This window comes from Rattus norvegicus, chromosome 18 (assembly GCF_021556685.1).
Source record: "Rattus norvegicus strain SHRSP/BbbUtx chromosome 18, alternate assembly SHRSP_T2T, whole genome shotgun sequence".
Lineage (NCBI taxonomy): Eukaryota > Metazoa > Chordata > Mammalia > Rodentia > Muridae > Rattus > Rattus norvegicus.
Genome location: NC_141551.1, coordinates 41,846,657 through 41,873,873, shown reverse-complemented (window position 1 = coordinate 41,873,873; position 27,217 = coordinate 41,846,657). Strand labels below are relative to the sequence as shown.

The window sequence follows — 27,217 nt, the reverse complement described above, 5'->3', positions numbered from 1 at the left end:
TATACCCTAGAAGAAGCAAGAAACTAATCGTCTTGGCAACAAAACAAAGAGAATGAAAGCACACAAACATAACCTCACATCCAAATATGAATATAAAGGGAAACAATAATCACTATTCCTTAATATCTCTCAATATCAATGGCCTCAACTCCCCAATAAAAAGACATAGATTAACAAACTGGATACGCAACGAGGACCCTGCATTCTGCTACCTACAGGAAACACACCTCAGAGACAAAGACAGACACTACCTCAGAGTGAAAGGCTGGAAAACAACTTTCCAAGCAAATGGTCAGAAGAAGCAAGCTGGAGTAGCCATTCTAATATCAAATAAAATCAATTTCCAACTAAAAGTCATCAAAAAAGATAAGGAAGGACACTTCATATTCATCAAAGGAAAAATCCACCAAGATGAACTCTCAATCCTAAATATCTATGCCCCAAATACAAGGGCACCTACATACGTAAAAGAAACCTTACTAAAGCTCAAAACACACATTGCACCTCACACAATAATAGTGGGAGATTTCAACACCCCACTCTCATCAATGGACAGATCATGGAAACAGAAATTAAACAGTGATGTCGACAGACTAAGAGAAGTCATGAGCCAAATGGACTTAACGGATATTTATAGAACATTCTATCCTAAAGCAAAAGGATATACCTTCTTCTCAGCTCCTCATGGTACTTTCTCCAAAATTGACCATATAATTGGTCAAAAAACGGGCCTCAACAGGTACAGAAAGATAGAAATAATCCCATGCGTGCTATTGGACCACCACGGCCTAAAACTGGTCTTCAATAACAATAAGGGAAGAATGCCCACATATACGTGGAAATTGAACAATGCTCTACTCAATGATAACCTGGTCAAGGAAGAAATAAAGAAAGAAATTAAAAACTTTTTAGAATTTAATGAAAATGAAGATACAACATACTCAAACTTATGGGACACAATGAAAGCTGTGCTAAGAGGAAAACTCATAGCGCTGAGTGCCTGCAGAAAGAAACAGGAAAGAGCATATGTCAGCAGCTTGACAGCACACCTAAAAGCTCTAGAACAAAAAGAAGCAAATACACCCAGGAGGAGTAGAAGGCAGGAAATAATCAAACTCAGAGCTGAAATCAACCAAGTAGAAACAAAAAGGACCATAGAAAGAATCAACAGGACCAAAAGTTGGTTCTTTGAGAAAATCAACAAGATAGATAAACCCTTAGCCAGACTAACGAGAGGACACAGAGAGTGCGTCCAAATTAACAAAATCAGAAATGAAAAGGGAGACATAACTACAGATTCAGAGGAAATTCAAAAAATCATCAGATCTTACTATAAAAACCTATATTCAACAAAATTTGAAAATCTTCAGGAAATGGACTATTTCCTAGACAGATACCAGGTATCAAAGTTAAATCAGGAACAGATAAACCAGTTAAACAACCCCATAACTCCTAAGGAAATAGAAGCAGTCATTAAAGGTCTCCCAACCAAAAAGAGCCCAGGTCCAGATGGGTTTAGTGCAGAATTCTATCAAACCTTCATAGAAGACCTCATACCAATATTATCCAAACTATTCCACAAAATTGAAACAGATGGAGCCCTACCGAATTCCTTCTACGAATCTACAATTACTCTTATACCTAAACCACACAAAGACACAACAAAGAAAGAGAACTTCAGACCAATTTCCCTTATGAATATCGACGCAAAAATACTCAATAAAATTCTGGCAAACCGAATTCAAGAGCACATCAAAACAATCATCCACCATGATCAAGTAGGCTTCATCCCAGGCATGCAGGGATGGTTTAATATACGGAAAACCATCAACGTGATCCATTATATAAACAAACTGAAAGAACAGAACCACATGATCATTTCATTAGATGCTGAGAAAGCATTTGACAAAATTCAACACCCCTTCATGATAAAAGTCCTGGAAAGAATAGGAATTCAAGGCCCATACCTAAACATAGTAAAAGCAATATACAGCAAACCAGTTGCTAACATTAAACTAAATGGAGAGAAACTTGAAGCAATCCCACTAAAATCAGGGACTAGACAAGGCTGCCCACTCTCTCCCTACTTATTCAATATAGTTCTTGAAGTTCTAGCCAGAGCAATCAGACAACAAAAGGAGATCAAAGGGATACAGATCGGAAAAGAAGAGGTCAAAATATCACTATTTGCAGATGATATGATAGTATATTTAAGTGATCCCAAAAGTTCCACCAGAGAACTACTAAAGCTGATAAACAACTTCAGCAAAGTGGCTGGGTATAAAATTAACTCAAATAAATCAGTTGCCTTCCTCTATACAAAAGAGAAACAAGCCGAGAAAGAAATTAGGGAAACGACACCCTTCATAATAGACCCAAATAATATAAAGTACCTCGGTGTGACTTTAACCAAGCAAGTAAAAGATCTGTACAATAAGAACTTCAAGACACTGAGGAAAGAAATTGAAGAAGACCTCAGAAGATGGAAAGATCTCCCATGCTCATGGATTGGCAGGATTAATATAGTAAAAATGGCCATTTTACCAAAAGCAATCTACAGATTCAATGCAATCCCCATCAAAATACCAATCCAATTCTTCAAAGAGTTAGACAGAACAATTTGCAAATTCATCTGGAATAACAAAAAACCCAGGATAGCTAAAGCTATCCTCAACAATAAAAGGACTTCAGGGGGAATCACTATCCCTGAACTCAAGCAGTATTACAGAGCAATAGTGATAAAAACTGCATGGTATTGGTACAGAGACAGACAGATAGACCAATGGAATAGAATTGAAGACCCAGAAATGAACCCACACACCTATGGTCACTTGATTTTTGACAAAGGAGCCAAAACCATCCAATGGAAAAAAGATAGCATTTTCAGCAAATGGTGCTGGTTCAACTGGAGGGCAACATGTAGAAGAATGCAGATCGATCCATGCTTATCACCCTGTACAAAGCTTAAGTCGAAGTGGATCAAGGACCTCCACATCAAACCAGACACACTCAAACTAATAGAAGAAAAACTAGGGAAGCATCTGGAACACATGGGCACTGGAAAAAATTTCCTGAACAAAACACCAATGGCTTATGCTCTAAGATCAAGAATTGACAAATGGGATCTCATAAAACTGCAAAGCTTCTGTAAGGCAAAGGACACTGTGGTTAGGACAAAACGGCAACCAACAGATTGGGAAAAGATCTTTACCAACCCTACAACAGATAGAGGCCTTATATCCAAAATATACAAAGAACTCAAGAAGTTAGACCGCAGGGAAACAAATAACCCTATTAAAAAATGGGGTTCAGAGCTAAACAAAGAATTCACAGCTGAGGAACGCCGAATGGCTGAGAAACACCTAAAGAAATGTTCAACATCTTTAGTCATAAGGGAAATGCAAATCAAAACAACCCTGAGATTTCACCTCACACCAGTGCGATTGGCTAAGATCAAAAACTCAGGTGACAGCAGATGCTGGCGAGGTTGTGGAGAAAGAGGAACACTCCTCCATTGTTGGTGGGATTGCAGACTGGTAAAACCATTCTGGAAATCAGTCTGGAGGTTCCTCAGAAAATTGGACATTGAACTGCCTGAGGATCCAGCTATACCTCTCTTGGGCATATACCCAAAAGATGCCTCAACATATAAAAGAGACACGTGCTCCACTATGTTCATCGCAGCCTTATTTATAATAGCCAGAAAATGGAAAGAACCCAGATGCCCTTCAACAGAGGAATGGATACAGAAAATGTGGTACATCTACACAATGGAATACTACTCAGCTATCAAAAACAACGAGTTTATGAAATTCGTAGGCAAATGGTTGGAACTGGAAAATATCATCCTGAGTGAACTAACCCAATCACAGAAAGACATACATGGTATGCACTCATTGATAAGTGGCTATTAGCCCAAATGCTTGAATTACCCTAGATCCCTAGAACAAACGAAACTCAAGACGGATGATCAAAATGTGAATGCTTCACTCCTTCTTTAAATGAGGAAAAAGAATACCCTTGGCAGGGAAGGGAGAGGCAAAGATTAAAACAGAGACTGAAGGAACACCCATTCAGAGCCTGTCCCACATTTGGCCCATACATATACAGCCACCCAATTGGACTAGATGGATGAAGCAAAGAAGTGCAGACCGACAGGAGCCGGATGTAGATCGCTCCTGAGAGACACAGCCAGAATACAGCAAATACAGAGGCGAATGCCAGCAGCAAACCACTGAACTGAGAATAGGTCCCCTATTGAAGGAATCAGAGAAAGAACTGGAAGAGCTTGAAGGGGCTCGAGACCCCAAAAGTACAACAATGCCAAGCAACCAGAGCTTCCAGGGACTAAGCCACTACCTAAAGACTATACATGGACTGACCCTGGACTCTGACCCCATAGGTAGCAATGAATATCCTAGTAAGAGCACCAGTGGAAGGGGAAGCCCTGGGTCCTGCTAAGACTGAACCCCCAGTGAACTAGTCTATGGGGGGAGGGCGGCAATGGTGGGAGGGTTGGGAGGGGAACACCCATAAGGAAGGGGAGGGGGGAGGGGGATGTTTGCCCGGAAACCGGGAAAGGGAATAACACTCGAAATGTATATAAGAAATACTCAAGTTAATAAAAAAAAAAAAAAAAAAAAAACATTGATCCTTCCTTGTAAGTGTTAAAGCAGATATCCTGTATAGAGAAGTTCATGAAACAGAGGTAGCATCCTTCAGTGAGACCTTAAAAAAAAAAAAAAGGTCAATTTGAGAAAGCTATGAAATGCCCAATTATTTAATTATAAGGATTTTATTTTCACATCTCAAAGTATTCTTTTCTATGAGAAGAAAATCTAATTCGTTGCAATCAGCTTGTTTATAGCCTGCAAACTCTACATACACCGCTGATCTGAAAATACAGGTGGTGACTAAAATATTTTGAGATTTTTCTTCATTATAAATGAACCTGACAGTGTGAACTAAGAAAATAGATACAGGAATAGAGCGACATTTATGGGATAGCATTGCCCCAAGGAAAGTGACTCAGGGCAATCAGTGAGAAGAGTGGTTCCCAGGAGCTAGTTCAGAGCCAAGGCACTGCGTGAAATGAGCACCTAAAGGAAGAAGCTCGCAGATGGCCATCGCACTCCACTGCATCACCAGCTCAGAGCACCCACCAACACATGTGAACCCACCAAACAGAACTTTGCAAGATCACTGACCCAAAAATATGAGGGGCTAACGGCATGTCTAGCAAAGGCAGCCACCCTCAGAGTTCCCAGGTCTACAGTGTGAGCACATTCTGCACAAGGTAACTCACAAGTCCTCAAGACAGATGCATTTGATGACTTTGTGTTTACTGCTCTATTACCACAAAAAGGATAGGACATACTTAGCAGTAAAAAGCACCACAGTGCTGACAGAAGACCAAGACTTTAAGGCTAATAGAGCATTCTGCATGAGGTAGCAAGACATTGTAGATGGACATTCTATCAACACGAAACCAATTCCTCCATGGGACACCACTCCTAAGAGCACAAACAATTTCAGTTGCATAGGTGGAATGTTTGACCCCAATATTGAATAACTTTGTGTCCGTTTTGCCACCCTTCCTGGAATCTGTTTTATAAATAAAAAAATAAATAAATAAATAATCAGGTAGCACATTTGTGATAACCTTAAACAGTCTGCATCATGAGATCTGTTTTTCAAATATTGTCATTGAATTGCCTCCAATCAGTGGGTAACGTTGGAGGGAATGTTCACAGGCTGTGTCTGTTACATGTCTTCAATCAAACTGTACTTTTAGCAGGAAATTAAAGTCTTCTGGGCAATGAGCTCACAATACGTACGCATGCTGAGCATACCTCTCAATAGAAGAATGCTGTTGATGTCTCTCTGGAGCACTTCACTTGCCTCCGTCTTGTAAGTAATCTCAGAGTTTGCTAGGAATGTAACTGTTTTCAGCGCTTGCAGCTCCAGTACCCAGAAGCATGGCTGGGCCAGTTTCATGACTGTCGTAAATCTCTTCTGAGCAATGGGAGAACAGGCATTAGCCTTCTGGGTGGCAGAAATCTGGGTTTCAGCTGGTCATTAAGCCTTTACTCTCCATATGTAGATGATGACTGAAGGGATCCGAGACTATAGGAGACGCTTCCCAGGAGGGCCGTTCCCTTACGGAATTGCAGATGCACTTGGCTGAAAACCATTCTTGTACAACTTGAGGTTACAATGATTTTGGTTAAGCATTTAGATGGTATTGTGCAAAGGAGGAGAGGCAGAGGGAAAAACACTGTTTATGCACTCCATGAATCTATATTCCTCTAGCACCGTGATGTTTGCAAAACTATTTAAGTCAGCATGTAATGGAGAAGCTGGACTGCAGTGTGGAGGCTGGACTGGGGTTTGTGAGTCACTCATCCTCTAGCATTTCGAAAACTGCTGTGTTTCCCTGCCAAAGCATCAATGCATTTCTGCATGGTGTGCGTGCGTGTGTGTGTGTGTGTGTGTGTGTGTGTGCACGTGCATGCGTGTGCAAGCAAAGTTGGAGCATCCAGTGTGAAAGTATTAGGAAATATTTTTTGGGGGGGCACTTTTTGTCTATAGGTGGCTGGCTGACCCTGCAGAGAGAATCAGTACTGTGTGCTAGAAAGTGTGCCTTCCTTATTGACTTTACATTAAATAGTTCAAGTAAGATGAACTGTGATCTTCAAAATTCAATTTCAAAAATAAATGCATATGCAACTTGTGTTTGTAAAGAAGAAATCAAAACACGAGTAAAAGTAAATGCAATGTTAAATTTACTGTCTACTGCTTTCCTTCACGTAGATTTCTTTGAAGAAATCTTTTAAGATCTTTTAAGAAATCTAATCCTTTATGAAATGGTTCTCAGATTTTCATAGGCTGCTAAAAATGGCTGAATTCTGGTTCTGCTAAGGGAACGGTATCATATATTTTTCCTGTCTTGAAGAGTAATCTACCAGGTTCCTCTTCCTTGTGGAGGAATAGACTGGACCCACTACACATGGATTCCTTTATAGTCAATTTCTTTTGAAATAGAAACTAGAAATTTTCCATTTTAAATAAGACAAAGCAAGCTAGCATCCACTATCACTTGGATTTGGACCATGGACCTCAACACCTTACCCTCCACTCATCCTCCAGAGAGACACGATGATCTCAGGAGATTTCAAGTTTGCAGAAGTAGGAGAACAATGATGAAAATCTTTTCAGTTTTTCAAAATTATAAATGCCATTAAGCTTTACTATAAAATTCAAATAAGTGTTTCTAATTTTAGTGTTAAATGAGGCTGGTCTGTTCAGTAGACTATTTGCATAATTTAAAAAAATTAAAGTTTTAGGGAGGCAAAATTAACTGATCTGAACCTTAAAACTTCAAACCCCTACTAGCTTCTTACTAATGAGTCTGAACAAGGGAGAACTGTCCCAGCTGCCTCTTTTTAGCAGTTGAAGGGAATTGTGGGAAGACTAGGGCAAATTCATAATGTCCACTCATGTTTCCTCAAATTCAAGTAGCCCTACTTGGAGAGAAGGAAGGTCATAGAAACTCCTAGAGTTGGTCCTGAAGTTGTGGGCTGCTTCAGTTTTTGCTTTTCTCTCTCGTGCTTTCCATTTTTTTCTTTGACATGTATACAGTTTGAATTATCTGTTGTAAAATATTTCTCACTCTAAAATTTATTTTAGATTACTGCATAATTAAAAAGATGCTATCAAATTAAGTTATAGGCTAAATAGCAGTTTATGGGCTCCTGTACCCCAAATATAGTTGCTCAAGGATGTTTAATTCCTCATGTAGCAGTCTGTCTGTCAAGAACACACAGGCAACAGTATACTATGGGAGGAGGTGGGGACCCATGTTCCTTCACCTTGCTGTTCCTCACACCTTAGATATAATTGTTGCCTGCTGAAATCTGACTTAGCTCCAAATCTGTTTTCACCCCAGTTCTCTAGTGAGACTTAGCCCTGTGGTTTGAAGTAGCTGCAAAGGAGGATAGAAAACGTACTTCCTTGTTGGGTACCGATTGAAGGGAAGCTATGGAAACACTCACTGTACCCATCTTATAACTTTCTGTGTCCTTTAGGAATGTCTGGGTTTAGGAGGTAGACTATAATTCGGGCATCTGCACACTTTCTCTCTCCTATGAAGGGACTATGTGATAACCAGTTTAGGCTTTGTACATTATATGGGATCCTCTGTCAACTTGACTTTGCTGTCGGTGCAAAAGTAGACAAACACGATACATATACATAAATGGTACAGCTGTTGCGTTAGCTCCCCACTGTGCTGTAACAGATTACCATGAATTTAGAAGCTTAAAACAACACATTTTATCATGATTACCTGGGTCATGAGTCTAAGCATAGTTTAGCTGATCTTTTTAGAATCTTCTAAGACTGTATCAAAGTATCAGCTACACTGTGTAACCTACTTCCAGACTCTTGGAGATCTTTGCAGGATTTCTTTCTGGCCATAGGGCTGTGGTCTCAATTCTTGCTGGCTACATTCTCAGTCACTTCTTGAGTCCCTTACCATATGCCCCTCACCACATGCTCTCTCCTAACAGGCTTACTTGTCTCTAGAGTGAGGTGGACATCTAGAGAGCTGTATTCTAATGGAATTCTATTGAGAAAGACATGATGAGCAGAGCCACACTGATCCTTGGTATAATTAACAAACAGCAAAGACATTATTTAAGGCAAAATGAAATAAAGTAAGTATTATGTGCCCTGGGTGCATGTGTAGCTGTGGATATGCACCAGGAAAACCTCAGGTGCTGGTCCTCGCCTTCTATCTTGTTTGAAGCAGGCTCTCTGCTGGTTTCCACTGACCACATTAAACTAGCTAGGCTTCAAGTTTCCAGGGATGTGCCAGTTTCTGTTTCTCATCTCTCTAACAGGGACACTGAGATCACAGATGCTTGCATTACTTGTCTTGCTTTTATGTGTGTTCTGGAGATTTGAACTCAGGTTAGCAGGCTGGAGCAGCAAGTGTAATGCATTTACACACCAAGCCATCTCCCTAGCCTGAGAGAAAGATTTCTTAAAGCCAGAAGGACCATGTGGAAACGTACTCATCAATCAAACAAATAAACAAACAAACCCATGTTTCTTATTCTAGTGCAGAAAATTAAGAAGGGATAGCTTAGTATTACAGCAGAAAAGACGGAGTTGATGTTAGAATGCAAAATAAATTCAAACAGAAAGTCTTTCATAAGACTGTTGGTAATTTTGACATTAATTTCAAGCTCACCTGGAGTCTTTTCAGTAGAAAGCCTATAAGGGGCTGTAAAAATACTACTAACACTTGCATGTGATCATGGGAATCAGAGTTGGACAAAATGTTCAACACAAATTATCTCACTTAATCCTCACAACATTGCTATTCTTTAGATTCTTATTCCTATTAAGGAATTATATTCATATTAAGGCCAAGAGAAATGATATTTAGCAAATTGCAATTTGTTTAATACATGCACAACAAACACGAACTAGGGTATGACTTGGACACTGGCTGAGGGGCCGAGTCCATTACATGCTATTTGGTGGATAATGGGACCCTTTGAAGGCATGGAAATGGAATAATTAGTAGGATTAGTGTTTAATTAGCCCAGAATGAAGCCTGGGCTGAAAGAGAGCTGGAGTGGATGCAGGGTTGTATAAGGGCAAAGATGTTGGTAGCTTGGGACAGGGGAGAGACCTAGAAATAGATTTATAATATATTTAGGTCATAAAAAGTGACAGCCCTTGGTGAGGAACTGACACTGTCTAGCTCACTAACTGTAGCAGCTCCCCTAGTCTATTGTCCAGCACACTCTAGCCATACAGATTTGTTGGTTCTTAAAATACACTAATAAGTCTTTTTTAACCTCTAGGGTGTTTGCTGCACAAAGCAGACTGTCTGTCTAAAATGCTTTTTTCTTTAATTCCATTCTCACTCCCCAGAGAATCCTTCCTGAAACCCACTGTCTTAGGTTTGGTTCCGCGTTGAAGTTTTTCTTAATAAAATCCAATAATACCTACCCCACCCCGTCAACATATTGCGCAATTATCCACTTTCTTGACCCTCACGTTGTATTTTTGTGGGAGGGACTATGTCTGTTTTGCTCACCATGGTCAACACAATGGCTACGTATGCAGAGTTCTTGGCAACATGTTATTTGGCGAATATTTATTAAGAAATTAACATCAGGCCTTCAAGGCGCTTACATTTTCACATCTGCCTATCTTTAAAAAATTTTTTTTTCTTCGGTCCTGGAATTACTAACACAATATATTTCTAGTAGAAAGCAGTGTTTCCTTCTTCTGTCTGTTGACTGATACAAACTATATAATTGCCAGTGAAGGAGCATGTTAGGGGTGGGAGGAAAAGTTGACAGAAAGGCTTGGGAGAGTGAATGCTTCTTCATTGGTGGAGGGAGCAGAGTAACTGTTTGAGGAAACAATGCAGCGATATACATCAGAAGCGGAATAAATATAAACACATTTAAGGCATTTTTATATGTATTCACCTGTCTGAAAATATAGAAACCAACCATTTATCACAATCAAATAAGCACTTCTAACCCACTATTATCCTGCTAAAGGGACCTAGCAATGAATCCCAATGACACTCTGTTCTATCTGTACATCCATGAGACATTCAGCCCTCCTCAGAGGGCTTCTTCTTGCAGTAGATGGGAATGACCAGACACACCCACAGATGGACAGTATGCAGAGTGTGAGAGACTTCGGAGCTCTCGGCCCAAAAGGAATGAGCTTATCAAACTCCCCTCAAGGCTCAGGGATCTGCGTAGAAGAGGAGGTGGTGCAGGACTCCAAGGAAATAGCATCTCCCAGATACAACAGGACTGGTGCTCATATGAGCTCACGGAGACTTTGACGGCATGCACAGGGTCTGCACAAGGTCAAGCCAGCCAAAATCGCAACTCAGAGAAGGGGAAATGGGTACAAGTCTGATTCTACCTTTTTTGAATGTGTTTTTTAAGAGAGAGAAAGAATATGAAGTTGAGTGAGTGGGAGGGTAGGAGACAAATGATCAAAATATATTGCACAAAATTCTCAAAATAATAAATAAAAACATAAAAAGGACACTTCTAGGGTTTGAAATGGCAAAGTGGAACAGCTAGCTATTTTTATTTTTGTGCCGCTAATGGGAGACTGTTGCTGTTATAATAAAAATTAGCATTAAAGATAAAAACAGAAAATAAATCTTCATACTTTTGCAAAAGCAATTCTACTTCTACAAATCTCTGGTAATAACGTAGAGAGATAGCTGGTCTAGCATTGTATGTCAGCATGTTCTTTATTAACATTTTACAAAGTGGAAATAATCTAAGTGCCTAACAATAGAGGAGGTTTAACTTATTCAAATGATGGTTTATTTACTAGAGCTTAAAATTATGTTCTCCATAATAAGGATATGAAAAATGCCCACATTATAATATGACATAAAAAATTTTAACTATAGCAAAACCTCAATTTCCTAGAAAAAAAGAAAATGAATAAGAAAAAAATGTATGGACAGGAAATTTAAAAAGTGAAAAACCCACTAAAATGCTATTACTGGCCATTTCTGGATGACAAGACTTCACAGGTTCGCACTGGCTCATTGTGATTTTCACATACTTCCTGACTTAAAATAGCCACGGGAGCACCATAATCTTTGCAGAAGGCATTTACTTTTCACTCTAATGAATGATTCTCTTTCCAGTAAGAATATGGTCTGGGAATTTATCACTGGGCAATTCCATCATTGTTCATGTACAATGAATGTCCTTAAAGAAACCTACATGACGTAGGCCACTGTGCATCCAGGCAGTGTTACAACAGCGATACAACACAGTCCATCATATACGTGGTTTTATTGACCAACATGTTCCATGGCACATGATCATATAGGTTGAAGTGAGCAGGTGCCAGTCTGTCTTCTTATCCCCACAGCCTTGCTAGAATTAAGCCACATGATGTGTTCTTTAGTGTCTCTGAGTAAGAACATGTTGAATTAGGCTGATAGAGAGGACACTGTTTATCATACTTTTGTATAGGGTCTTTTTATAGAGCAAAAATATGAGCTACTTTTAGAAAGCTTTATTTCTAATTATACTTAAGACACTGGGAATTTAATTTGGCCATTAAACTGATTAAAAACTTCTACCTACCTGTATGGTCACTGTTGGGAAGGTCAAATAAATTCAACCTGAGACTGTTTACATAAAGAAATCTGAAGAGTTTTCACATACAGCAGGTCTTTATAGCACCTTTGGGACTTCGGGCAGTCTTTGGAAACTGGTCAGCTAAGAACATACAAAGGGTAAGAGAAAGAAAGCTGGGTAAGGAAACATGCTTGTAGCTCCAGCCTCTTGGGAAGGCTGAAGCAGGGTCGCTCAGGTCCAGGATGTGATGGCCAGCCTGGGCAGCATGGCCGTAGTTTATATGTTAACTTGACACAAGCTAGAGAAAAAGGAATCTTAATCAAGGAAATGTTTCTATGGAGTCAGCCTGTAAGCAAGTCTGTAGGACATTCTCTTGATTGATAGTTGATGTGGGAGGGTCCAGCACATTGTGGGTAGGTGCTCCTGGGGTGGTAGAAGAAAGTAGGCTGAAACAACTGTCAGGAGAACAGGAGCAGCAGTCTGCCATGGCATCACTTCAGTGACATCTCAATGTGGAAATGTGAGTCGAAATGAACCCTTTCTTCCCCGAGTTACTTTTTGATCATGTAGCAATAGAAACACTGAAACAGTAGTGAACTCATCTGTCTCAGTCAAGATAAAGGCACTGTGAAAGAGGGTTGCTTAATTGAGAAAATACCTCCATGATACTATCTATGGGCAAGCCTGTGGAATATTTTCTTATGAGTGATTGGTGAGGGAGGGCCAGCTCACTGTGATTGGTGCCAGCCCTGGGTAGTAGGCAGTCTGAGTTGTAGAAGAGAGCAGGCTGGGCAAGCCCTAAGAGCTACCCAATAAGCAGCATCCCCGATGGCCTGTGCTTCAGTTCCTGCCTTGAGTACCTGCCCTGATTTCCCTCAGTGACGGAGTAGAACTTCAGAGCTATAAGCGGAGATAAACTATGTCTGTTCCAAGTTGGTTTTGGTCATGGTCTTTTGTCACGGGAACAGAAACCCTAACTAAGATGTTAAGGAAAAAGAAAGTAAGAGTGATCCTATCAACCACAGAAAGAAACTTATCAGGTTACATTATAACCCACACTGAGCTATATACCACAATGGAAGCTGGGGCCTTAAAAACATTTGAGATCAAGGAATTAGGGACAACATCTGTAACACTTGCTTTCTGCAATAACCCAAACTCAATTCTAAGCAATGACATTCTTCCATGAACAAGTACGGGCATCATGGTACATAGTAAGCACTGACTGGAGATAAGTCAGGACCCTCACATCAGAAATGTGCTCAACCGTAATTGTTTTGTTTGCTTAACTACAGGACATTCTGAAACCACATTCCTTCAAGTGAGAGAGCCTATGTCTGAGCCTCTTCCTCCTTCCCCTAGAAACAAAGTAAGACATTTCATTAACGCGATTTTCAAATGATTTTTTTTTCAGGAAATCATATATTTATACAGAGTCATGGCTTAAAATATATTATAAAATAAAACTATTGTATACTTGAGTTTGACTAATTCTAAAGTAGGAAATTTTTATTGATTGAAACCAATGAACATATTCATAAAAGAATGCAAACCTTTTCTGATTTACAATGTGAGATTCCCATGTCATACTCATTACAGGTAAAGTGTTCATTCACGATCTGAAGCACTGAGAAGTGCAGCATTATTAATTTGCAGCGGTATATATAAACCTAGATGATTTTTAAGTCATTAAAGTCAGAAACATTCAGGGGGTGGGACAAGAGGAACACAGTGGAATTAACTCCTAGCAGTATTGAAGCATTTTAGATTTCTTTCCTGCATGGCACATCAAGCAAAATCAAGTGGTAGGATGAATGCCAAAACATTTGATGGCTTGTGGCTGCTTCCCTAATTCATTACTGTAATGGGTAAGGTTCCATATTCTACTGGGGCAAACATCATCGTACCTTCTGCCTCCAGATCTGCAGTGATCCCTGAAAGCAGGACTGAGGGGAAGCAACAAGGCAGCAATCTGACAGAAAAACCAGTGTGGCATTCACTTCTTACTTCTTTCTAACAGTTTTCTCAACGCTTGTCCTTGGTACAGCTCATGTGAGAAGAGAAGGTACTTTAGAAACCCAGTGTTCTTATTATGATCTCCCGTCACTGGTGTTTGTCTAAGACGCAGTAAGCCATATTATACATAGGAATAAAGTCACCGAATCCTCTAGAAAATATGCTTGGGCAGTCTTTCTTCAATGTGAAAGAGTGAGGTGGCCAGCATGTGATGGCGAGTCAGTCTCCAAGAACATCATGTGAGGGAATCCAGCTGTGCTTGTATGGTCTCCAGCTAGTTACAGACAAAATAAAGACAGCAGTTAGTGAAGGAAATAAACTGCATACAAAGGTTAAAAACGTGCAAAGCAAAGGAAGCAGCAGCAGCAGCGGGAACTCCATGCAGCAAACCACACACAGCATAACGGTAATACTCAGGATGCTTTCTCGCTGTGTAAATACATTAGGATTTAGGCTTGTCATTTAATGTTTTTACATTCATGAAGGAAGAAGACTTTTAAGTACTACTGTCTTAAGTGCATTCAGCTATTTTAGTACATTGCTATTATATGGTAAGACTTTAACGCTTGGAAGTTAGTGAGAGGCATTGGAAAGAAAAGGGAAATGTATTCAAAATTACATCTCTAAAATCTGGCAGCCTCTTTTTACCTATGGTCTCAGCCATTTTAGTGACGTGGTCTACCTGGAATGGGCCAGTAGCCATGGGGACCACACAGTGCCCTGCTTAGTTCTACACAAAACACTAATTCTCTCTTTTTAATTTTCATTTTCTTTCTGATTTAGTTTTCAGATTCTTTTCATCTTGGTTTTGCCTCTTCCTACTGTGAAATATACGGTGTTTACAGGAGTTTAAAGAACTTGGCCCTATAAAAAGGCATTCAAAAATAAAAATTGATTAAACCAAGGAAGCATTAGGAAACCTCTACATACTAGAAAACACTTATAAACACAGACCTTGTTGTAGAAATCGAACAACTCCTTGTGATTGAATTCCACTAGAACCTTCTCCAGGTTCTGTAAAGAAGAGCAAGAAAGGAAAAGCATTCAGTTGTATGCAGCACACACTGCATTTCCCACTCTCCAGATACTCTAGGAATATGGGATTCCTAGAACTCACAAAATCACTGGGTCACATTCCACCTGAGCAAAAGCTTTCAACTCTACAAGGACATTTTTCTTTAAGTTGATTCCACAAAAGTTAATATGATATATGCTAGTAAGAGAGCAATTTAATTATCTTTTTTCAACATAGAGATAATAAATGAGATTATATTTCATCTTTCTCAGCAGTTGATTTAAAATCTAGTAAATACCATTATACAGACACTGGACACAGCATATCTGATTGAACTCATCCAGCATTCATGTCTCATTGGGCACAGTCTCTGCCTCCAAGCACTACCCAGACAGTTACAACCTTACGTGTTAAGATTGTTACCTTTTTTAAATGTACATTCAGCAAAAGCAAACAGCTCACAATTTCGAAGGCAGGACTTAGTCATTTTAGATTCATCTCCACGCTGTGGAGCAACCATTCTGGGTGCTGCAGACAAACCCCATGTTTCTATTGACAGTGATTTAGTTAAGTGTTCCCAACCAAGTGAACTGTAAGTACCCGCTGACACAACAAGCCACTGTATGGCTAAGTACTTTATCCAAAGTTCCTCTGAAGCAGAAAAACCAAAGGCAGAATACTAAGAATGTACCACCAGTGCTGAGCCCTCTGCTTTGGTCTCATGACATGGAATGAGTATCATGACTGAAGAGGTGGGAGGGAAGCTGTTGTAAACAGACATTAATTCTAGTACTTAAACCTGGTCAAATTCACTGTATAAACTCAATTCTCAGTTTCTGTGTTGTTCTTGGAAAAAAATAATCTGTTTTGATGGTTTCCATTTTTATAACAAAGCCAAAATTTTTAAACCAAGTTATCTCCAGCTAAGTCTTAGGTCAACGGGCTGATTCAGAAACAGCACCTCCCTCTTCGTGAAGCCTAAGCACTAGAGGACCAGCTTGCACAGTTCTTTACTTTCTCTCATACACACTTAAGCCTTAGAGAATGGGAAGCTATCACCTGTGCAGCCTGGTCCCTTAGGAACGGTGTCGATTATGAAGGTTGTGAACTCTATTAAAAATATTCAGCTGAAAATACAGAGGCGAATGCCAGCAGCAAACCACTGAACTGAGAATAGGACCCCCGTTGAAGGAATCAGAGAAAGAACTGGAAGAGCTTGAAGGGGCTCGAGACCCCATATGTACAACAATGCCAAGCAACCAGAGCTTCCAGGGACTAAGCCACTACCTAAGGACTATACATGGACTGACCCTGGACTCTGACCTCATAGGTAGCAATGAATATCCTAGTAAGATCACCAGTGGAAGGGGAAGCCCTGGGTCCTGCTAAGACTGAACCCCCAGTGAGCGTGATTGTTGGGGGGAGGGTGTTAATGGGGGGAGGATGGGGAGGGGAACACCCATAAAGAAGGGGAGGGGGAAGGATTAGGGGGGTGTTTGCCCGGAAACCGGGAAAGGGAATAACACTCGAAATGTATATAAGAAATACTGAAGTTAATAAAAAAAAATTCAGCTGATTGGCACATATCATTAAATATGCAAAAGTCTAACCAGCATGATGTAGTGATACAATATTTTCCCTGAAGTTAGAAGGGGGCTACCCTCTCAGTTCCATGTCAAAAGCTAAGAGGGAGTTAAGTGGGAAACAACTACATAAAAACAACTGATTTGCCTAACCCTATACCCAGCACTAGATTAGGCTGTATTTTGCTTTGTTCTGTATTAAGGTGGTGTTTCCTAAAATGTTACACTAGGAGAAGGATTAATGGAACATGCTTATTAAAACAATCATGGCTGCTGTGGCAGCATGTGTCAGAGTAGAAAACACTAAGCCATCTTTCTTCTACAAAGGCATTGAACTAACAAAACACAGATCAGAATATGTCTGTGAGAACCCAAGATACTGTAGTGCATACAGGAGAACAGCTATTACTGGAATAAAAGATAAAAAAATGACAACTGAGGGTGTGTGTAGAGACTGGAACCCTGACACCAGCAGTGAAACTTTGAAGTGGTGCAGCCCCCACAGAAAAGCATGGAGCTGGAGATGGCTCAGCAGCTGACCACACGGTTTGCTCTGCCAGAACAGCTGAGTAAGGCTCCCAACACCCACTTCAGGCTCATAACTGCCTGCAGCTCAAGCTCCAGCAAACATGGCTTCCCACCTGCACTAAAGTGTACACCTATGCAAATACAAAATTAAAAATAAAAATCTTAAAAGAAAAAGGGAATGAAGGGTCATTAAAAATTAAAAGTAGAGGCTGAAGATATGGCTCAGCTGTTAGAAATGATTACTGGTCTCACAGAGGATCCAAGTTCGGTCCTAGTAAAACAAAGATTTATAAGGGTTTTGGGGGTAGTGCTTTCTTTATTAAAATCTGTATGGAGACTCAGATGTGCAGGCGAAAGAATCAGGATGTTACTTTACAACAGGATCACATGGAACAATCCCAGTTTTTATGTCCTATTTAAAAAATGTAAAAACTATGTATATGCATGTTGTGCCTGCATGTATGTCCATGCTCATGTGCATGTCTGGCACCCCTGGAGGCCAGAGGAGAGTGTTTGTGGACATTCTCTTTCCTGTCTACACAAGGTATGGAAGTGTTGACCATTAAGGGAAGCAAGCTTTTAACAGCTTCTCCCCTGTTTATCATCCTTACAAGCCAGTAGCTACTCTGACCCGACCAAGAAGAAAGAAAAGCATTTATATTCAAAGAGATTTAGTATTTTGGGGATGTTGCTCTTTGGGGTAACTGGACATCTAACATCTCTTCCTCAACTTTATATCCTTCTGCCTTTTGAGACAATTCATGGTTCACTAGCATCTCTGCTGAGAGAGAAGGGGGAAAAAGTTGAAATTCAACTCTGTCACCTCAGCTACCATCAACTGTAACAATGGATTTTGTGGAAGAAAATAATAAAAAAGACCAGCTAAAGTAGCTATATGAACTGAAATTAGACGAGGGATTCTCCACCTGCTTCCTGTCTACCATTTGTCACCACAAAGTGAGTAGCTAGCTGTCTTAACACCAAAGGATGGTCTCAGATGTGTTGACCTAGCAGCAGCTCAGGTGTGAGGCCAAAAGCATAGACAGCAGGCTCACAGGTGTAGAGAAACACTGTGGAGTCCTAAGTTCTATTTGTTCCCCCTCCCTGGTCCTATAACTCAAGCTCTGTTCTGGGCTGAACAGCATCTCCCTTTAACTCACACAAATGGGACACTAACCCTTGAAGCACAAATGTCACTGCACCTGTGGACAGAACTGGAGATGTACTAGAAGAGTAGTCAGAAGAGTGGGCCCTAAGCCAGCATCTCTTACAGCAGAGAGACAGATATATGTATAAGGTAAACACAATGTAAAGACACCAGTGGGAGATGGTCATTTTCTAGCCCAGAAGAGAGGCTTCAGAAGCCCGATGCTCCACAGCCTGATCTGGGTCTTCTACTCTAGAAGTGTGAAGAACAACTTCATGCTTCAGTTACATCTGTGTCACCTTATTATGCCACCCTGTCATGGCTAGAACATGTGGTCCCCTACCACCTCCCATGAGCCCATAAGTTTTATACTTGGGCCTCAGCTGGTGGCCCAACTTTGGAAGATAGGTGACACTTTGGGGTGGAGGTAGCTGTAAGAAGCAGGCTTCTGGGAGCTTAGATTTTGTCCTTGCCCCTTCCCGTCTGCCCTCTCCCTGCTTCGCTAGAGCAATAACATAAGCAGTCTTTACCAAATACTCCTTAAGCCTGACACTCAACACAACTGAAACTGACATTTAAATTTATGAACTACATAAATATTTCTCCTCTTTAAGTTGCTTTCTCAGGTATTTTGTTATTAAACAAGAACAAATAAAAAGCAAAATTAAAACCCAGACTAATAGAGAGTCATGGAAAGCTAATGTAGGTTCTTCCATCTCTTTCAGAGATTAAAATAAAAATCACTTATTCACTCTATCCTGACCCCACTCCCACCCCCCACGTAGCCTTGGCCATCCTGGAACTCACTTTGGAGAAGAGGCTTGCTTCAAATTCAGAGTTCTGTCTGCCTCTGCCTGGCAAAAATCTTACTCCTAAAAGCAATGGGAATCACTGAAGACTTCAGGTCTAAGAGTGACACAATTCCATTTACAGTCAATATCTCAATTTTGCTTTCCTTTAAAACTGATTAGAACTGGTCAGACCGGCTGTAGACAAAGCAGCCATGTGGTGCTGATTTAGGTCAGGTAAGAAGCAACTTGATCTAATGGTTCTGGTGACAGAGAAAAGTTAAGTGTGAGTAATGGGGTGGGGTTAGGAGGTCATAAAGGGGTAGAAAGATGAAGAATGGCTGCCAGTTTGCTGGAAAGAGATATCAGAGGGACAGTAATGTGATCAGCACTACGAGGGCAGCAGATTCAGAAGGCATATCAAAAAGAAGGGCTTAGGAAAGCAGAGATCACCCAGAAAACAGATGAAGTAAGTCTGGAAAAGACAGCTAGGGAAGAGACAGACACTTGAGAGCCACTACACTTAAAACTGAGTGGACGAAACTTCCCTGTGAAAGCACAGAACATAAGAAAGGAACGTGTCCAGGGCTTGATATTTAGGGTAAGGAGGTTTGGATAAATACGGAGTAACTCCAGCTTTATACATCCTCCCTCCCTAACATGTTATTTTGAAGTGTGTTATTTATTACAGTGAATTACTGGTTATTTATTGCAACGAATCAGTAAGCTGATATACAAACAATAAATCCAGGTGGTTTGTTTTACAATTATGCCTTCAACATTCCATTTTCCTGTCACCAACATCACTGAGTCACTGATGTCACTAACACTGTTAACTAGACAGACAGAGACTGGGAGATTTCTTCTGTCCCTCTCCTGCCTTGTATGTAAGATTACAGCTAAAAATCCATTTATGATATTCACCGTTTCTACCAATGGGGCTAACCATGTACTTTAATATACCAAACTTAGATGTTTTGTACTTGACCTGAAAACACAGAAAAATGAAAATGAACAAGAGTTTCTCTGCCAACATCTTGAGAAAGATCGCTTTTTCTATCTGTCTTCATTTTTAATTTGTAATCTTATCCACCAGCACTTGGATAATGTTACTTGTGCCCATTAGCAAAATTCCCATGGAAATAGAATTTACTCAGGTCTTCAGAAAGGTCTGACTTGATGAAAGATGACACTAAAAATATCTTCTGCTTTCCCATTAGTGAGGAACACAAATACATTTTGAAAAGAGAAATGCACCAATTTTGTCACAAATTATCTAAGCAGAAATAATAAAATTATCCCAGACTAGAACTGATATTTATATTGCTTTGCTTTCAAACCTTTATTGAGTATCAAAATTAGAGTTGTTACAATTATCCTTTCACTTAGAGCACCAGAATCCTCCTGCAAGAGAAAGGCTACCAGCTCTTGTTCTGTAAGACCAAAGACACTTTGGGTGGGGGGTCCCTGCAGAGTGCAGAGGTTCTCTTTTCGGGAGAGGAACTAGATAGAAAGCACATAAATAATAGTCCACCCTACTGACTGGGCTCAGGGAACAAACGTCATTAGGCATCATTGAGTAAGTAATATCTCTGGAGGTTTTATGGCTATCCTACATGTAACTAGAGATAACTGTAAATATGTTCCAGTATATTTACTATTAGTGATTTACTGTCTTTATCAAGTATTATTCAAAAAGAACAAAACCATGTCAGCTCTAAACAGAACAAAGAACCTATGAACTCTATATGTATAGCCATTGGCCATCTCTCTTACCCACAGCATTTGGTCATTCAAGAATCTCTGAGCTCCATGTGTATTACTGATATGAAGCATCCTCATCTCCCAAGAGTTTTTTTGTTTGTTTGTCTTAAGACGTAAGAGTACTGAAGAGTACACCTGTATTGGAAAATGAAGCCTCTGAACTCAGGTAGCTAAAACACAAAATCTAACTACTAAAGCTGATAAACACCTTCAGCAAAGTGGCTGGGTATAAAATTAACTCAAATAAATCAGTAGCCTTCCTCTATACAAAAGAGAAACAAGCTGAGAAAGAAATTAGGGAAACGATACCTTTCATAATAGTTCCAAATAATATAAAATACCTCGGTGTGACTTTAACCAAGCAAGTAAAAGATCTGTAGGATAAGAACTTCAAGTCTCTGAAGAAAGAAACTGAAGAAGATCTCAGAAGATAGAAAGATCTCCCATGCTCTGGATTGGCAGGATTAATATAGTAAAAATGGCCATTTTACCAAAAGCGATCTACAGATTCAATGCAATCCCCATCAAAATTCCAATCCAATTCTTCAGAGAGTTAGAACAATTTGCAAATTCATCTGGAATAACAAAAAACCCAGGATAGCTAAAGCTATCCTCAACAATAAAAGGACTTCAGGGGGAATCACTATCCCTGAACTCAAGCAGTATTACAGAGCAATAGTGATAAAAACTGCATGGTATTGGTACAGAAACAGGCAAATAGACCAGTGGAATAGAATTGAAGACCCAGAAATGAACTCACATACCTATGGTCACTTGATTTTTGACAAAGGAGCCAAAACCATCCAATGGAAAAAAGATAGCATTTTCAGCAAATGGTGCTGGTTCAACTGGAGGTCAACATGTAGAAGAATGCAGATCGATCCATGCTTATTACCCTGTACAAAGCTTAAGTCCAAGTGGATCAAGGACCTCCACATCAAACCACATACACTCAAACTAATAGAAGAAAAAGTGGGGAAGCATCTCGAACACATGAGCACTGGAGAAAATTTCCTGAACAAAACACCAATGGCTTATGCTCTAAGATCAAGAATCGACAAATGGGATCTCATAAAACTGCAAAGCTTCTGTAAGGCAAAGGACACTGTGGTTAGGACAAAATGGTAACCAACAGATTGGGAAAAGATCTTTACCAATCCTACAAGTGATAGAGGGCTTATATCCAAAATATACAAGAACTCAAGAAGTTAGACCGCAGGGAGACAAATAACCCTATTAAAAAATGGGGTTCAGAGCTAAAAAAAGAAGTCACAGCTGAGGAATGCCGAATGGCTGAGAAACACCTAAAGAAATGTTCAACATCTTTAGTCATAAGGGAAATGCAAATCAAAGCAACCATGAGATTCCACCTCACACCAGTCAAAATGGCTAAGATCAAAAACTCAGGTGACAGCAGATGCTGGCGAGGATGTGGAGAAAGAGGAACACTCCTCCATTGTTGGTGGGATTGCAGACTGGTAAAACCATTCTGGAAATCAGTCTGGAGGTTCCTCAGAAAATTGGACATTGAACTACCTGAGGACCCAGCTATAACTCTCTTGGGCATATACCCAAAAGATGCCCCAACATATAACAAAGACACATACTCCACTATGTTCATCGCCGCCTTATTTATAATAGCCAGAAGCTGGCAAGAACCCAGAAGCTCTTCAGCAGAGGAATGGATACAGAAAATGTGGTACATCTACACAATGGAATACTACCTGTGATCTGCATAACACTCTTCACTCTCGTTAGCAAACATTTTACTCTTTTACAGGTAAAAGTAAAGCACGTGTGACAGTCCTACCAGCAGATCTCTCTTCTTTAAGGTGGACAGTGTAGTACATATGCTTGGAGCCAGTCAAAATGTATCCCATGTAGTATTCATCGGCTCCAATGGTATTATGTGTGTGCCAATATGTCATCATGATATTCAATTTTGGTGTGGATACATTTAGCCATGGTTGTTGAATCTAATCAGTCAAAGAAGAAGTTTAAATATCATTACATGAAGCTCTTTAAATAGTGACAGTTCAGAATGTATCAAATACTGTAGGTGATGCTTTCTGTTTTCTAGAAAATGGAAATTATCATAATCATAAGCACTCTTACTGAAGCATTATCATTTGGAATGGCTGTGTGACTTCCAAGAATGCTTTTGTGTCCTGGTTGAGGGACTCTGGGTACACAAAAAAATGCTTAGTTAGACTCACACTGTTTCTAGAATGCAGTGTAAAAGACTTGGAGTTCAACAGCCAAATTTTGGAATCTGTTTTCTTCTTAAAGTCAATATTGGAGGTAGAGTGAAAAATCTGTGTGATTTTTCTTGAACTTTTGAAAGCTACTTTATATTTGTCTAAATTAAATAACCTACCATAGTCAACCATGTACAAAAATATAGTTAAGGGATATGCCAGCTCCTTCTCTCCTATTTCTCTGCCCAATTGCTCTTTTTCTTTATTTTTCATGATGTCTTCCTGGGCTGGCAAAACTCATCTCCTAGAATCTATAGGCATGAACCACTATGTCTAACAGAACTGTGCTGTTAAGTCAGTTTCAAGGAAAGAGGATCAGTGTGTCCCTCCGTCTCAACATCAAGTCACCCTTTTCACTGATCTGCTTAGAAGGTGCTTCAGCAGAGTGAAGAAGATAAAGTCAGCGCTTGCTTCAGTTATGAAGTGTCCTTTGTCACCCATGAGTAGCTGACAACCCACCACTTGCTACCATGGGACAGGAAGTACTGATTTCCATCCCAAATACCCAGGAACTCAAACTCCTAAAGATAGTCAAGTATACAAACAAAATAGGATAGCAGGCAGGATCAATGTAGCAACTGGCCAGAGGTCACTTTAACCTGTCACAGCACTGTTCGGAAGGTATTAAGACCATAACTGAAATCACATTCCTATACCCATTAGATCCTTGAGAACTGTAATTGTAAGATCATCCTGGAGTCAACTGAACTAATGATGCATAATCAACAAAAGTAAGTGGCTTTAACAAGCCAGTGCACTTCTAATCGTCAGCTGAGAGCTCATCAACAGTACGTTCAGTTGATGTCTAGTGTTCGTCTGTGGCAGCTGCTGTGACTTCAGCACAGACAGCACCACCACATAACTCAATCTGTACCAGGATACTCGAGACAGCAACGGAATGTAGGTTTTACAGGTGAGAGTGAGAAGGGAGTAGCATTGAGGAATTCAATTTACTTTTTTAATAGCAGTTTTATAGAAATTCTTGTACGTTATTTAATTCATTCATTCAGAGTGAATAATTCAGTCACAAGGCTACGCTTCAGAGTTAATTCTAGAATATTCTCGCCACCTCAGAGCAACTCCAGACCTCTAGCCATTTCCTGCTAACACTGCTAATTACTCTGCTCCCCACCTTCAAGTCCTGGGCAGCCAGCAATCTAGTCTTTATTGCCTATTCTGAAAACAATATAAAAATTTAATACAATCATGTATAAGTGATGTTTAATTTCATCTACTGTATTTCCATGACATATCCACACAGTATAAAATGCTATGTAAAAAAAAAAAAGCCCAATTAAGTAACTGAAATTGTGGGAATTGAATTTTATAATTCAGACTTAACAAGTCATATATGATACAAACATGCCTAAAACACAGTACAGAACAAACAATGCTAACACAGTTTTATTTTATTTTCTTTGACAATTAAAATATATAATAGCACATGAACATGACTCATAAACACATTTTATTTTTTTTAAAAATAATTTTAAGAAGTATTTTTCCTCCTCTTAGAAACCTGTTACTCATATTTCAGACTCTTGAAATGTCACCTCCTCTGTGAAACCTTCTTTGAGTCTTCCCAACTCCCACCCCTAGATGCCTGCTTAGTTACTCGCACACAGTGAGATTTCTGTTAGGTTTTGCTACAATGTGCTACAATGGAAGTTTTCATACCATGCAGTAATATGCTTGACATCAAGGGAAGTATTTTATATATATGGATTAATATCCAGTATCTAGTGTAAACATGGACAACATGGTGTCTTGGTCTTATTAAACATATACTTCACCATTGAGTTATATTCTAAGTTCCTGATATGAACAATTAATCCTAGGACTAATTTTTATCTATAGATACTCCTAAGGCTTTTTGGTAGCTATTTCTAAAATTTTGTGTTCTGGAAGTTCAAACAATGATGAGAAAAACACTCTATAAACACTGTCTTTGGGTTTTATTGCTGTGAAGAGACACCATGAGCATGCAACTCTTATAAAGGAAGACATTTAATGGCTTCCAGTTCAGAGATTTAGTCTATTATCATCATGGCAGGAAGCATGGCAGGTGGCATGCAGACAGACAAGGTAAAGGAGAGTTAGCTGAGAGTTCTCCATGTGGATCCAAAGGCAGCAGAAAGTGAATGTGAGCCACTAAGACTGATTTGAGCTTCAGAGGCCCCAAAGTCCATCCCTAGTGACACACTTCCTCCAACAAAGCCACACCTCCTCCAATAATACCACTCCTTATGGGCCTATGGAGCCATTTTTATTCAAACCACTACAAAAAGTAAAGTACAATTAATAACTTAATAACTGTAAACATAACCTACTATGCAGCAGCCACACTATGCTAGGTGCTTCACACCTGTGAACTAATTGAATTCCCACACCAATCCCATGGACTATAATGATCTTCATTGGATGTGAGGAATCTGAAGCACAAAGAGGTTAGGTTAGGCTCCTTAAGTCCTCACAACCAAGCAGGCTGGCAGTCAGAGTTCTAACCAGGTAGCAAGGCCCCAGAAGTCTACGCTCTTAAACTGGTCTGTATATTTTCAATTTTGAGACACTATGGGAAAGAAAAGCAACTTTGGGGGAGACAGTCCAGACTGGAGTCCTAGGCACAGTACTTTTCTGAGCTGTGGCTTTTTCTATTGTAAGAATAGCTCTGCCACCAGGCTTAGTGAGATTATTAGCATAACCCTGTAATATACCTAAGTACACACCTGTAAGATGCTAACACACTAAGGCAGTAAACCTGTACTTAAACTGTGAAGTTACTGAGCTTCCTTTAGTTTCAGGTGATCTTACCTCAACCACCTTGAGTATTTTCACTTTCCTTATAATAAATATACTATTTTAAATAAAACCATTTTAGTCTGAGTTTTCAATATATATATTTTCAAAGTAATAAACCTAAGAGAAATGAAATTATGTGATCATGTAACTACATGATCACATGGTTAATGCTAGTTAGTTAATAGCTTGTATCATTCTTGTTAGTAAATGCTTCTCAGCTTTTCAACTATATCTATATTAGCAATGTATTTTTAAAAACACTATTTATTTAAAGGGCAAACTCAACTTTATCACTGACCCAAACTGAAAATGTCTAGCACTTCAGAACAAGTAGTCTTAAAATAAATATGATCAACTAAGAAGGAGAAACCTGTTACTCATATTTCAGACTCTTGAAATGCCACTTCCTCTGTGAAACCTTCTTTGAGTCTCCCCAACTCCCACCACCCTAGACCCTGCTTTTCTACTCTTGAAACAGTGAGATTTCTGATAGTTCTTGCTATGATGTACTATAAAGGAAGCTTTCATACCACGCAGCAATCCCCTTGGTGTCAAGGCAGCATCACATATATTAATATCCAGTATCTAATGTAGAACACAGGCATTATAGGTTAATCTTCCCTCATTCCGCCTCCACTGCAGATTTCTAACCTGTAAAACCAACGTCTAGAATTCACTGTGAAAATGAGCGTGTCTGAGAATAGTCTTATACTACCCAAATTGATTTGGTTTATTTATCTTTTTAACATTTCCTCTGAAAGCCATGATTCCATAAAGCTGGAGCTGAGCCTGCCATTTAAGTACAAGATTATATGCATACACATTAACATAGCTCAGAGCAGACCTGGCCAACTGCGGCATCCATAATGACCAAGGTCTATCAATGGTAAAGCACCTATGTGAACTATGACCTCATTATTGCATTTAACCTCTTTATTGCATGAATTTAACTTCCTGATTACACATTTCCCTTAACTCTACAAGTCTAGCTCATTAGATATGTCCTGGTGCTTTGACAATTTGTTTAGAATATTGTATGGTTTGGGGGTTTCAGCTAATTTTATTTTTCAACATATGTTTATAAGCAAAAGTATTACGGCTGAAGCAATGAGAAACACACAGAGCTCTTGCTTTACTTGAACTTAACTGAGCAACAGAGAT

At 39.6% G+C, this 27,217-nt stretch overlaps 1 protein-coding gene across 5 annotated transcripts in view; it reads right to left on the bottom strand.

The window, feature by feature from the left end:
• Positions 1 to 10,159: 10,159 nt before the first annotated feature.
• Commd10 (COMM domain containing 10) overlaps positions 10,160 to 27,217 on the bottom strand; it is a 137,004-nt gene continuing 119,946 nt past the window's right edge. For 4 of the 5 annotated variants that reach the window (NM_001004276.2, NM_001428843.1, NM_001428844.1 and 1 more), the window contains 2 exons: positions 15,129 to 15,188; positions 10,160 to 14,448 (listed from right to left, as the gene is read on the bottom strand). In NM_001004276.2, the coding sequence (NP_001004276.1) occupies positions 14,410 to 14,448; positions 15,129 to 15,188 (99 nt within the window). In that variant the 3' untranslated portion in view covers positions 10,160 to 14,409. Of the gene's footprint in view, positions 14,449 to 15,128; positions 15,189 to 20,900; positions 21,135 to 27,217 lie in introns of those variants that run through there. The other variant, XM_087593095.1, reaches the window with a different exon arrangement.